The sequence below is a fragment of the Vulpes lagopus genome, chromosome 1 (genome assembly GCF_018345385.1).
Source record: "Vulpes lagopus strain Blue_001 chromosome 1, ASM1834538v1, whole genome shotgun sequence".
NCBI classification, from domain to species: Eukaryota; Metazoa; Chordata; class Mammalia; order Carnivora; family Canidae; genus Vulpes; species Vulpes lagopus.
In genome coordinates, this window is record NC_054824.1 from 153,808,077 (window position 1) to 153,822,219 (window position 14,143).

The 14,143-nt window shown below is 34.7% G+C and overlaps 1 protein-coding gene across 4 annotated transcripts in view; it reads left to right on the forward strand.

Annotated features, from left to right (window-relative positions):
* RGS7 (regulator of G protein signaling 7) overlaps positions 1–14,143 on the forward strand; it is a 506,096-nt gene that overhangs the window by 383,459 nt on the left and 108,494 nt on the right. For all 4 annotated transcript variants that reach the window (XM_041773485.1, XM_041773481.1, XM_041773474.1 and 1 more), the window contains one exon: positions 216–267. In XM_041773485.1, coding sequence (XP_041629419.1) covers positions 216–267 — 52 coding nt within the window. The remainder of the gene's footprint in view (positions 1–215; positions 268–14,143) is intronic.

The following is a 14,143-nucleotide window of genomic DNA, read 5'->3' on the forward strand; positions in this document are numbered from 1 at the left end:
CTGCACACATTTGGAGACTGAACAATTGCTCAGCAAAGTAAATATATTAGTAAAGCCTTACAATTCCTCTTCGGGTAATTTTCCTGGATTAAAAAAACATACATCATTAGCAATCTGTTCTAGATAATTGATGAAAAGGAACACAGCTCATAAACCAAGAACTCTACTCATTTTGGATGTGTTTAACCTGGGTTCCACTTCTTTTTATTCCACAGACACCCTATTTTTGGCCATCAAATTGTTGGGAGCCAGAAAACACGGATTATGGTCAGTGCAATATCTCCTCATTTTATTATTCACAGCCAGTTTATATGAATGAACACATGCTCACATTTTATTGCTCTGTAACTGAGAAAAGAAAACCACAGTTATCAGTATAGGGCTGATACTGATAACTATCAGTTATAATTCTAACATTAAATTTGTGAATGGCTTTGTTTGGAAAGGCACAAGCCTGGTGGCAACTTTTTCCATGGCATAGCGCCCCTTACAATTTTTTTTTTTTTTAAGTTTCTTCTGAGTAGGTTAAGGAGCTATAAACAAGCTTTAAAAAGTTTTAATTATTATTCTCATAGCACCATGGTCCATTAGAAAGAGTAACCAGGGAGCTCAGAGTTCCAGAGTTCTGCTTTACTCTCCTACTCAGATATGTTAAGTATTCTGTTAAGTCCCTTGACTTTCTGGGGCTCCATATTTCTCACTGTTATTTCAAGCACCCTATGATTCTATAAGCAGAAGGTATATTAAATGTAGAGAAGCAAGCAGAGGAAAAGATATAATAAGAAGCTTAATTGTAATAAAAAATGTTTAGTGAACGCAGTTCAGCAACTGTGATTTTAGTTAAGCCCTTGAAAGAAGTAGACCCCTAACAAGTATCCATCTTTTTGCATCTTTCTGAAAGCTAGTGTTCAAAGATAAGACTGAATGGTTTTAAAATGTGATTTCTATGAAAATTTTTAAGGATTTTTTTCCTATGCCAAGTATCTTTATAGATGCTGGACTTCATCTACATGGTTAGGTAACTCATAGGCTAGATGAGAAGAAAAGAATGATGCAGAAAGAGTTCCTGTTAAAGTGCTGAGTGACTATAACAGTGGTGTGTGCAGAATTATACAAAAGTTTAAAATAATGAGAGATTGACTTTACTTGGGGCATTACAGAATTATTTCACAAAAGAATTGAGAGCCATTTTAGTTGGATTTTAAAGGAGGAGGGGAAATTTGTCAGGAGACAATGCAGTGAATGCATTTGAGGTGGAGGCCCAGCATATGCAAGGGCAGTGAGAAGCCTTATAGCAGTCTGTCTTTCTTTGGCATTGCTCTTAGAGAAACCTTTTTGTAAGGACACTGTAGAATAATCCATAGAAAACCAATGGATCTATCCTTTATTTTTGTCATTTCAGAAATTTGAATTTAGTAGTTCATCCAAGATTGATCAGGTGCCAAAGATTCAAACTAACATAGGAAACAATAAAAACATGGGAATACTTATAAATTAATAGATTAGATGATTTCAGTATAAGAATACTGACTTATTAATTCAGGGCACAAACTCTTCAAAACTGATGCACTTAGGGAAAAAAAAAAAGGTGTTTTTAAAAATACCTGCGGATTTGTGGGTCTGAGCTGGAGAATATTGTGGAGATTTTGCCTAACCTAGGATGTTGCCTGAGAGTTATCTCACTAAAAAATATGAAATTCTGGTGGAGGAAACATTTGGATGGCTGAGAAAGAATATTTTCTTTCACTATATTAGCATCCCAATCTCTGTTTCTATGGAGAAAGACCCACATGCTGGAGGCAGACAGATCTGACCTCAAATGCTGTCACAACTTCATACCAACTGTGTGACTTTGGATGAAGCTTGTGACATTTCTGAGACCCAGTATGCTCACTTTTCAAGCAGAAATAATAATATTAACTTTCTTTAGTTGTTTAAATAATCCAAATTAATATGCCCAAGGTCACTGATATTGCTTCTCTCATATTCAATAAATCAAAATTGTTTTGTGCTCATCATCATTATTGTCTGCCAGATATATTGCCTCCGTTCCTTGCAGAAAAGCAAATTTTTATCTCAGTGTTCTCTCTAGACATCTTTTGTGTTTTTCACAAATATGTTAGTGTTCACAATAACAGTTCATGTTTCATTTCACAGTAGATTGATGTTTCAATGCTAAGCCTGCGGAAATGGCATGGCCTACACAGCAAATCATTTACAGAACATCCCTCAAAGTCAGTCATCTCAAAATGATTAATGTCACTCAGTTTCACATTAACTCTTACTGTGTCCATTTCAGAGAGGGTCACCCTCTATTTTCTACCCAAAGATGGAGTGCCTGTAATTTGTTAACTAACCATAGACGTAGCCTTTGATTGTTAAATTAATCCCTCCTCCCAAATAAACATATACCTGCTCGTGTCTAGCTTGCTTTGGTTATATACAAGTGAAGAATAAAATAGTTATTCAGTAGGAAGTTATGAAAAAAGAGAGGAAGTAAATAATAGTGATCTCAGACACTCCTGCCGGTGGTGATGCTGCATTCTCTACGCTTTTTCTTTTTAGGTACAAATAAATCATACCAGCAATACAAGTTACCCAACTTTGAATTTCCTATCATCATGTTTCTAGAGAACACTGTTATGAAATGTGGACCCCTGTTTATAAAGATAATATTGATGGTGTTAAATAGTTGGGCTATGGAGCCCAAAGCACAATGATTATTTAGGCTGTAATTTCTAAGACAACTTGAGGCAGACAGGAGTTTCATGCCCAAAACAGGTTTAAAGAATGTTTTCATTTCCTGTATTAGCAGCCCAACCTCTGGTTCCATCAACAATTTGAACTTATCCAGTAGGTTCTGCAAAATATAAACCTTTACAGGTCAGTTTATGTGGAGAAATGCTTTTCCATGCTTACCTTGGTCTTGTAGGAAAATAGAACACATTTGCCATGTTTAGTCCCTAAAGCAAGCCAGTATGGACTGCAGGAATACATATCTATGAACACCATCTTTTGAAAATCAAATTAGGTGATATTTCTGGTATTTTTCACCCAAGTACAAAAAAACATTCCAAGCCAAGCCAATTAAAATAAAGTCAGGAACAGCCAGGGCAGCCAGGTGGCTCAGCGGTTTAGCGCCGCCTTCGGCCCAGGGCATGATCCTGGAGACCTGGGATAGAGTCCTATGTCAGACTCCCTGTATGGAGCCTGCTTCTCGCTCTGCCTGTGTCTCTGCCTCTCTCTCTCTCTCTCTCTCTCTCTCTCTCTCTCTCTCTCTCTCTCTCTCCCCCTCTCCCTCATGAATAAATAAATAAAATCTGGGATCCCTGTGTGGTGCAGCGGTTTGGCGCCTGCCTTTGGCCTGGGGCGCGATCCTGGAGACCCGGGATCGAATCCCACGTCGGGCTCCCTGCATGGAGCCTGCTTCTCCCTCTACCTGTGTCTCTGCCTCTTTCTCTCCCCTCTCTGTGTTTCTCATGAATAAATAAATAAAATCTTTAAAAAGAGAAATGGAGGGATCCCTGGGTGGCGCAGCGGTTTGGCGCCTGCCTTTGGCCCAGGGCGCGATCCTGGAGACCCGGGATCGAATCCCACGTCAGGCTCCTGGTGCATGGAGCCTGCTTCTCCCTCTGCCTGTGTCTCTGCCTCTCTCTCTCTCTCTCTCTCTCTCTGTGACTATGATAAATAAATAAAAAATAAAAAAAAATAAAAAAATAAAAAAAAGAGAAATGGAGTCAGAAATGGACTTCCTCAGGTGTACCTGCATCAAAAATGATCTAGTGCAACGGGCTCACAGTAAAGGGGCTCAGAGAAGCTTAAGAGAACTGTTCTAAGAAGTAGACACAGTAGCAGTGTTGCAAACTGAAACAGAAACCATGACAGGATGTTTACTGCTATATCTAGGCACACGCCTTGCACACTGATGTTCCTATAAATGAAGGCACATTCAATGTCTTCAGACAGACCCTTTTTGAGGGTGGAGTCTTCAATGTTCAAATATGACTAGAACCCCAAGAAATCAAAATTTCCTATAAAGACAGGAGCTGATTCTGTATTTGTATGACTAGCCCTGTTGAAGCCTGTCTTATTTAGTATTTCTATATTTTGTTCAATATTTTCTGCATTAATTTTTATTCTTCTAATATTATTTTTTTTCCCTGATTTCTGAGTGTTTTGGCACTCCCTTAACTTCTTCCTCCTAGGGAAGAAGCTACCCTAGGGGTAATGCAACTGAGACCAACACATGGTAGTTGCAAAAAGACATATGTATTCTCAGCATAAGGGTCTTTTAAAAATGGAAATTATTGACAACTATGTATTAAATTGTAGGATGATGATATGTGCCTTAGAAGATATTCAACCAAAGGCCTACAAAAAGAGAATGTATTTATTGACCCCCCTAAGAAGTAGACAATACTCAATTCCATTTCTCAAAGCCATGCTAAAATAATATTAAAGAGATGCAGAGAATTCATACACTTTTCATAGAAATAATAAGAGGCCAGCAAAAAGAAAGTGTTCTAGTTGACCAATCACAGCAACTAATTGTATGCTGATATAAGTCAATCGGAGAAAGACAAACATTATATGGTCTCATTCATTTGGGGAATATAAAAAATAGTAGGGGGGAATAAAGGGAAAAGGAGAGAAAATGAGGGAAAATATCAGTGAGGGTGACAGAACATGAGAGGCTCTTAACTCTGGGAAATGAACAAGAGGTAGGTGGGCAGGGGGATGGGGTGACTGGATGACGGGCACTGAGGGGGGCACTTGACGGGATGAGCCCTGGGTCTTATGCTATATGTTGGAAAATTGAACTCCAATAAAAAAAATCAATTAAAAAAATAATAATTACAGCAGCTTTGATATAAATAGTAATTCTTCCTTCAGGGATAGATTTTAAGTTGATCAGTTAACATTGGTAGAAAGATTGCTATATCAAAAGTTCTGTGTTTTGGGGAGGAATTTATGATTAATTAGAGAGATCAAATACACAATGATGCAATTTAAAAGAACTGTGAAGTAACTGCAGAAACAAAACCAAATAGCACAATGGCTTCAGAACTGTCTCTTAAATCATGAGTGACTGACAAAGTAACAGGGCCTTAAATTATTGTCTATCAGTGCAGTGATCATTCTGTAGTGTATAATATTTAAATATGGAGAATTCAAGATGCTGGGGGAAATGGAAGAAGTCTACTTTTTAAAAAGTAGGCATTGTTTATTTCTTGACTTAAAACATTGCAAAGCTTTCCAATGAATCCATCCTATTAATGAAATTGTAGAGGGGAAAGTGAGTTGCTCCAGCTTCATTTTTTTGGTGCTTAATTTATATATTGTTTATTTCATAAAAGCTTTAATTAAAGAGCCTCTACAGTTCTACTTCAGAGTCCTCCATAGAACTCCCAAAGTTTTTATTATTTACTTTTGATGCTATCCTGGTATATCTATTTTTGAAGCCAGATGTTAGTGGCTGTTAGTTAAAGAAGAGATTTTTTGAAAAATTCATAGGTTTTGGAGTAGAGTAAAAAGATTAAACGGAATGTACAATTCCAAAACACCTCAATCCTACTCACACTCTTCCATATTATTAATACCTTACATTAATACCTTATATTAGAGTAGTACATTTAGTATTATTGATGGACCTATACTGATGCATTATTATTAACTGAAGTCCATGGTTCACATTAGAGTTTAATCTTTGTATTGTACATTCTATGGGTTTTGACAAATGTATGATGACATGTGTCTATCATTACTGTGTCCTACAGATTAGTTTTATGACCTTAAAAATTTCCTGTGCTCTACTTATTCATCCCACTGTTCTCCTTCCTGAACCCCTGGCAACCACTGTACCTTTCCTGTCTCCGTAGTTTTTCTTTTTCCAGAATATCATGTAATTGGAATCATATAGTAGGCAGCCTTTTTAGATTGCTTCTTCCACTTCATAACATGCATCCAGGTTCCTCTCAGTCATTGCATGATGGGATAGCTCATTGCTTTTTTTTTTATCATGGAATAATAGTCCATTGTATGAATATACTACAGTTTATTTATCCATTTACCAACTGAAGAACATCTTGGCTTCTTCCACATTTAGTAATTATGAATAAAGCTGCTGAAAACATAAGTATTCAGGTTTTTGTGTGGGCATTAGTTCTTGACTCATTCAAATAAATCCTTGGGAGAGTGATTACTGGACTTTATATGGTAAGATTATATTTAGCTTTGTAAAGTACACCCAAATAATTTTCCAGAATGGTTGTACCATTTTGCATTCTGACCAGCAATGAATGAGAGCTCCTATTGCTCCATGTCCTCACCAGTATTTAGTGCTATAGTGTTTTGAATTTTAGCCATGCTATGAGACATGATGTCTCATTGTTTTAATTTTTAATTCCCCAATAACATACAATGTTGAACATTTTTTCATATGCATATGTGCCAAGTGCACATTGTACATCTTTTTTGGTTGAGGTGCCTGTTCAGAGTTTTGCTCACCTTTTAATTGGGTTGTTGTTTTCTTACTGTGAGTTTTAAGAATTCTTATTATATTGTGAATATCAGCCCATCATCATATATGTTTTGCAAAGATTTTCACTCAGTCTGGGGCTTCTGTTTTCATTCTGTTAATGGTGTCTTTTGCAAATAAGTTATAAATTGTAATGAAGTCCAACTTATCAAATTTTTTTTTCATTGATTGTGCTTTGGTGTTGTTATTTATTTCTTTTTTTTTTTTTTTTTTTTTTTTTTTGCTGTTGCATTTAAAGAGCCATCGCCAAACCCAAGGTCACCTAGATTTTCTTCTATGCTATCTTTAAGGATTATTATACTTTTCTATTTTACGTTTAGGTTTATGACTCATTTTGATTTAACACTTGTGAAAGTTGTAAGGGCTGTATCTAGTTTTATTTTTATTTTCTTATGCATGTGGATGTCCAGTTTTTTCAGCACCATTTATTGAAGACTATCCTTTCTCCATTGCATTGCCTTTGCTCCTTTGTTGAACAACAGGTCGCTATATTTATATGATTGTATTTCTGGGCTTTCTGTTCTGTTCCATTGATACATATGTCTATTCCCTCACCAACACCGTAGGGTATTTATTACTGTAACTTTGTAATGGGTCTTGAAATTGGGTATTATCAATCCCCTAAACTGGTACTTACCCTTCAGTATTGTGATATATATTCTGCATCTTTGCTTTTTATATAAAGTTAAGAGTCAGTCTTTTGTTATCCACAAAACAACCTACAGGGATTTGATTGGAATTGCAGATCAAGTTGAGAAGAATTGACATCTTGACAGTATTGAGTCTTCCTATCCATGAACATGAGTTATTTCTCTATGTGTAGTCCCTTCTCCAATATTTTCCATCAGAGTTTGCACTGTTTTAATAAATATCTGGCATTTGTCTCAGTTCATCTGACTTATTTCACTTAGCATAATATCTACTAGGTCCATCCATGATGTCATAAATGGTAAGATCTCATTCTTTTTTTTATTGCTGAGCATTTCATTTACAGGTTTCTAGTTTTAGAATGAATAAGTTATGAGAATAAAAGGTACAGGGTAGGGAAGTGGCCAATGGTATTGTAATAGTGTTGTATGGTGATGATGGTAGCCACGCTTGAGAATATAGCATAATGTATAAACTTGTTGATTCATTATTTCACACACTTGAAACTAATATAATATTGTATGTCACTATACTTTAATTAAAAATTTTCCATTAGAATATAAAATAAATGTCAAAAATAATTTTATATTAACTAAAAGTTAAGATAGTAATATTTTGGATCATTAGTCAAATGAAATATATTACTAAAAAAAAACTGAAAAAAAAAAACTTCTGGTGCTCATTTTGTTAAATTCTTACCTATTTTCTTTTTTAGCACACTGTTTACCTTTGTATGCTACTGTCAATGGTACTGTATATTTAATTTCTAATTTCAATTGTCATTACTGGTATACATATATATTTACATATATTACATATACATATATAGATGTCATATGATGTTAGCTGTAGGGTTTTTGTAGATATTCTTTACTAAGTTGAAGAAGTTTCTCTCTATTCCTGGTTTGTTGAGAGTTTTTGTTGTGTTTGTTTTTTTTTCAAACGAATGAGTTCTAGATTTTGTCAAATTCTTTCTCTGCATTTGTTGATATGATTATATGGTTTTTATGTTTTATTCTATTGATATGCTGGGTTTCATTAATTGGATTTTACATGGTCAGCCAGCCTTGCATACCAAGAATAAATCTCACTTGGCTATGGTGTATGATTCTTTTTTCACAGTGTTGGATATGAATTGTTAATATTTTATTGGAGATATTTGCATTTTTGTTCATGAGAATATTGATACATACTTTTCCATTTTTGTAATGTATTTTTATTATTTTTTTATTTTTGTGATTTTTGGTGCTAGGATAATACCAGCCTTATAGAATGTTAGGAATGACGCCTTTTGCTTCTATTTTCTGAAGAAATTGCGGGGAGTTGGACCATTTCTTCCTTAAATGTTTGATAGAATTCACTAGTGAAAACATCTTAGCTTGGCACTTTCTGTTTTGGTAGATTATCAATTATTGATTCAAGTTATTTAACAGATATGAGCCTATGCAGATTATCTTTTTCTCCTTGTGTTTTTGGTAGATTGTGTCCTTCAAAAAATTGGTGTATTTTATGTAGATTGTCAAATTTGTGACGAGTTGTTTTTAATATTCCTTTACTATCTTTTCAAAATCCATGTATCAGAAGTGATAGCCATTTTTTCATTTATTGTTTTAGTGATTTGCGTCTTCTTCATTAGCGTGGCTAGACATTTATCAATATTAATCTCTTCAAAGAACCAACATTTAGTTTTGTTGAATTTCCTTGTGGTTTCCTGTTTTCAAGTTCATTGATTTCTGCTGTAATTTTTTAGTATTTCTTTTCTTCTGGTTGTTTTGGATTTAATTTGCTCTTTTTTTTTTCCATTTCCCATTTTGGAAGTTCAGTTTATTGGCTTTAGATCTTTTCTTACATATGTGCATTCAATGCTATAAATTTCCCTCTAAGCACAGCTTTCACTGCATTACAGATTATGATAACTTCTATTTTTATTGTCTTTTAGTGAAAGTATTTTTTTAATGTTTCAAGATTTATTTGACAATATGTTATCTATGTTGTTTAACTGCAAGCATTTGAAGGCTTTCTAGCAATCTTTCTGTTAATAATTTATGGTTTAATTTCATTGTTGTCTGAGAGTATGCTTTGTAAGATTTATATTTTTAAAGTTTATTAGAACGTGTTTTATGGCCTAGAACATGGTCTATTTTGATGCATGTCCCACGGGAACTTAAGAAGATTATATGTTCTGATGTTTTTGGATGGAGTATTGTATAAATGTCAATTAAATCCAGTTGATTGATGGTGCTCTTTTGTTCATCTTGTCTTTACCAATTTTTTGGCCCCTGGATCTGTCAACTACAGTCTTTAATTGTAATAGTATTTACTTACTTCTCCTTGAAGTATCTCATTTTTGCCTCATGCATTTTGAGGTTCTGTTGTTAGGTGCATAAACATGGATTTTTATGTCTTCATGAATAATCCCTTTATCACCATATAATATCCCTGTTTATTCTTACACTTTTTATTTTTTCTGAGATATGTTTTGAAATTAACTAGTGTTATTAGTGTTAGCATGTCAAGTTTTTATCCTTCCCTTTATTTGTAATCTATCTGGTTCTTTATTTTTATGTGGGTTTTGTAGACAGCATATAGTTAGGTCCTGTATATTTGTCCACTCTGAGAGTCTTTATCTTTTAACTAGCATATTTAGACCATTCACATAGAAAATAATTATTAATATAATCGGATTAATATCTACCCTATTTGTAACTATTTTCTATTTATTTTCATTTTCCTTTCTCTCTCTCTCTCTCTCTTTTTGCTTCTATCCTTTTTTCCTACCTTCTCTGTCTTTTTTTTTTTCCTTCTCTGTCTTTAATGGAACATTTTATGATTCCATTTTCTCATGTTTCTTAGTATATCAATTATACTACTTTTTAATTGTTTAAAGATTTGCCTAGAGTTTTAAATATACATTTACAACAAATCTAAGACCACTTTCAAATAACACTATACACTTTATGAGTAGTACAAGCACCTCATGAAAGAATATTCCCACTTTATTCCTCCCAGTCTTACAACATTGCTGTCATTCCTTTCACTTAATCATAAACGATAATCACTGAATATATCGTTGCTATTACTATTTTGAACAAATGATTACCTTTTAGGTCAATTAAGAATAAGAAAAATAAAATATTTTGTTTTACTTTCATTGATTCCTTCTCTAAAAGTCTTCCTTTCTTTTGTAGATCTGTGTTTCAGCCTATATCACTTTCCTTTTCTCTGAAGAATTTCTGTTAATATTTCTTATAAGGAAGGTCTACTGACAACAAATTTCCTCAATTTTCATTTGTCACAAAAAAATCTCTATTTCTTCTTCACTTTTGAGAGATAATTTTGCAGAATAATGAATTCCAGGTTTGTGGGTTTTTTCTTTCAAAATGTTATTATTATATTATATTATCTCAGTCCACTCTTTTTGCTTATATGGTTTCTAATGACAAACTTGATGCAATTCTTATCTTTTGTCCTCTATATGTGCTCCCTCCTATCTCCCACCCCAGTTTCTTTCAAAGTTTTCTCTTGGTCTTTGGTTTTCTGCATTTAGAATGCAATACACCTAGATATAGATGATATAGATAGAAGTATGTAAAGAGATAGATAGATGATAGATAGATAGATAGATAGATAGATAGATAGATAGATAGATAGATAGATAGATTCATTCATATTTTGGTATTAATCATATTTGATGTTCTCTGACCACCGTAGACTTCTGGTTTGATGTCCGTATTAGTTTGCTAGGACTCCCAGAATACCACAGACTGGGTAGCATAAACAACAGAAGTTTATTTTCTCATAGTTCTGGAAGCTGGAAGTCTGTGATCAAGATGCTATCAAGGTGATTTTCTCCTGAGACTTCTCTCCTTGGTTTCCAGATGGCTGTCTTTTCACTGTGTTTGCACATGGTCTTTTCTCTGTGCGTCCCTGGTGTTTCTTCTTATAAAGACACCAGTCATATTGAATTATGGCCTCAGGGCAGCGCCAGTGGCCCAGCAGTTTAGCGCCACCTTTAACCTAGGGTGTGGTCCTGGAGACCTGGGATTGAGTCCCACATCGGGCTCCCTGCATGAAGCCTGCTTCTCCCTCTACCTGTGTCTCTGCCCCTCTCTCTCTGTGTGTCTGTCATGAATAAATAAATAAAATCTTAAAAAAAAATAATTAGGGCCTCACCTTTATGACCTCATTTAACCTTAATTATTTACCTAAAGGCCCTATCTCAAGTCTCATACCAGAGTCTAAACTACCTGAGGTAAGGAAAATACCAAGCTTCAACATATGAAATTTGAAGGGATATAATTTGATCCATAGCACTGCCTATTATTAATTTGGAGCAATTCTTAGTCCTTATTGCTTCAAATATTTCTTCTACACTTTCTTTGTTCTTTTCTGATATCCATTACATGTATATTACATATTTTGTAGTTGACCTACAATTCTTGGATATTCTGCCTCTTGTTCTCATTCTTTTTTCTATTGGTATTTTAGTTTTGGAAGTTTCTATTGACATATCTTGAAGCCTACTGATTCTTTAGAAGCCCATCAAAGGCATTCCTCATTTCTATTACAGTGTTTTGATTTCTGGTGTTCCCTCTTGATTTTTCCTGAGTTTCCATCTCTGTTCACAATACTCATCTGCGCCTGCATACTGCCTGCTTTTTCCAGTACAGCCTTGAGTATTTTAATCCCAGTTGTTTTTGATTCCATGTCTGATATTTCCCAAATCTCTTCTATATCTGAGTCAGCTTCTCATGCTTGCTCTGTCTCTTCAAACTGTATTTATTCTTGTCTTTTTATACCTTGTAATTTTTTGTTGAAAGAAGGACATGATGTAAAATAAACTAAGATAGATAAGCCTTTAATGTGAGGTTTTATGTTTCTCTATCTAGGATGTAGTCTGTGTTTACTGTTGCTGTAGCTATAGGATTTAGAGGCTATAATTTCCTCTGGTGTCCTTGCTTTTGTCTCCCCTGTTGTCTTTGGGTTTCCTTAGATACTTCTAACATAAGGCCTGAGACATGCAGGGTTTTTTTTTTTCCAGTTGCTTCTTCTTCTATAGTGGAACCTTATTATCGTAGTAGTGAATTTTGTATATGTGTGGGGAAGGAAAGCATTGTATAATCCTATGATTAGGTCTCCATCTTTTAGTATGCCCCTGAGCTGTGACCTTCACAGATGCTCCTTGGTTTTATTTGTTTCCCACTTCTTCCCTTAAGTGACATTGGAAAGGTATAAGGGGCTTAAATTGGTAATTTCTCTATCTGCAGGTGGAGGACTAGACTGGGCTGGGCCTGGTATTTCCCTTACCCCAGGTAGTTCAGACTCTGGTTTGACCCCAGTTTACTACATACTGATAGTATAGTTTCCCTTGAGAGAAGCTTTGTTAATAAAGAATAGATGTTATGGGTGTATTTCAAAATGGTTTTTGTTACCTTCCTCTTATTGGAAGCATGAGGGAATTTTTCTGAGATCCTCACTGTGAGAAGCTGTGAGTGCTCCTGGAGGTAAAATTCGCAAATGAGTGATATTCCCCCACCCCTGTCCACCACTCCCTGGAGTTTTTGATGCTCTAGGTTGTTCACACTGAGCCTCCAGCAATAAGGCAGTTACAGTTTTAGTTTTCCTACCCCAGATGGAGGTTTCTGTTCTTGGGCTTCTACTCCAGTGTCATGATTCTCCATATATGTCTGTTTGTCTCTCCAGTTTGGGGGCAGCAATTTGCCCTCTGGCCTCCATTCTCTGATGTCTATAGGGAGAAACAGTTGCTTTTTGCTATATTCAGCTTTTTCAGTTTGTGAGGATGGATAGGAATAATAATTTCCAAGCTGCTTACATGCTGGACCAGAAACCAGAGAACAGATTTTTATCACTACTAAGCAAGTTGTTTCTATCTATTTGTTTCTGCTTTTATTTCATTTTTTTCTTCACTATTTCATCATGGGATAGTCTCTGAATCAAGATCTGAGAGAAATGGGAAACAAAGTTGGTTGTTTCTCCTCCATATGTTCTCCCCTGGCCTTTTGAGAATGTCTAAAGTCCAACCATCATTGTCATGGAAAATTTGCTGTTGTTATTTTCCCTTTGATTTCCCTATAGCTTTGGAAGTGGCCTAGAACAGAAAGGAAGAGGAACCTGGCATGCTTGATCAGCAGACCTTGATAAAAGGGTAGAAAAACAAAATAAGTGTACATCTAAGCTGAATTCCAATAAGACTTGTATGGTTTTAAACTTTATATATGTTCCACCATAAACCTGAAAAGAACAGAATTTACATTTTAATATTCCAACATGTTTTCCCCAAAGCTATCATGATCAGTGGTCATTTGTAAATTAATTTTCCCTGAACCAAGATCAGAGGTGCATCTAGAAAGAAAGATAAAACATTATATCCCACTAGGAATATCACATTATCATTCAAAATTACAGATGCTCTGGGACAATTAAAATTAGAATTTTAAAACATAAATTTTTTTAAAAAATGAAAATTTTTCACTGATTCAGCCAAATTACAGTAATCTCCTAATTTATGGAAATGATGGACTCCTATACATCTCATAATAAAAAAGAAAACTTATACTATATTTTTATTACTGTAGTTATAAATGGTAATGTTGATATTATAATCTATTTGGTAAATTAAATATTCACCATGAACTAGTTTAACCGAAACAAAAAAACAACAAACTATAATCCTAAAAACAAAACACATTTACCCAATATAACACTGAGAACTAATTCATCATACAAGACTATTCATTAAAAAGAACTAAAGCATTTATGGCATCTTCAGAATGCAAATATTAGCACAAATCATTCTCTTCCTTTATAAAATGTCCCAAACTTTTGTCAACTCAGACACAAAACTTGCTGATAAACAGTAAGCCACTAAACAGTTTGGCTTTTACCTGACTTATGCCAAGAGTAAGACACCTGATTTACTCTCTTAACCAAATATTG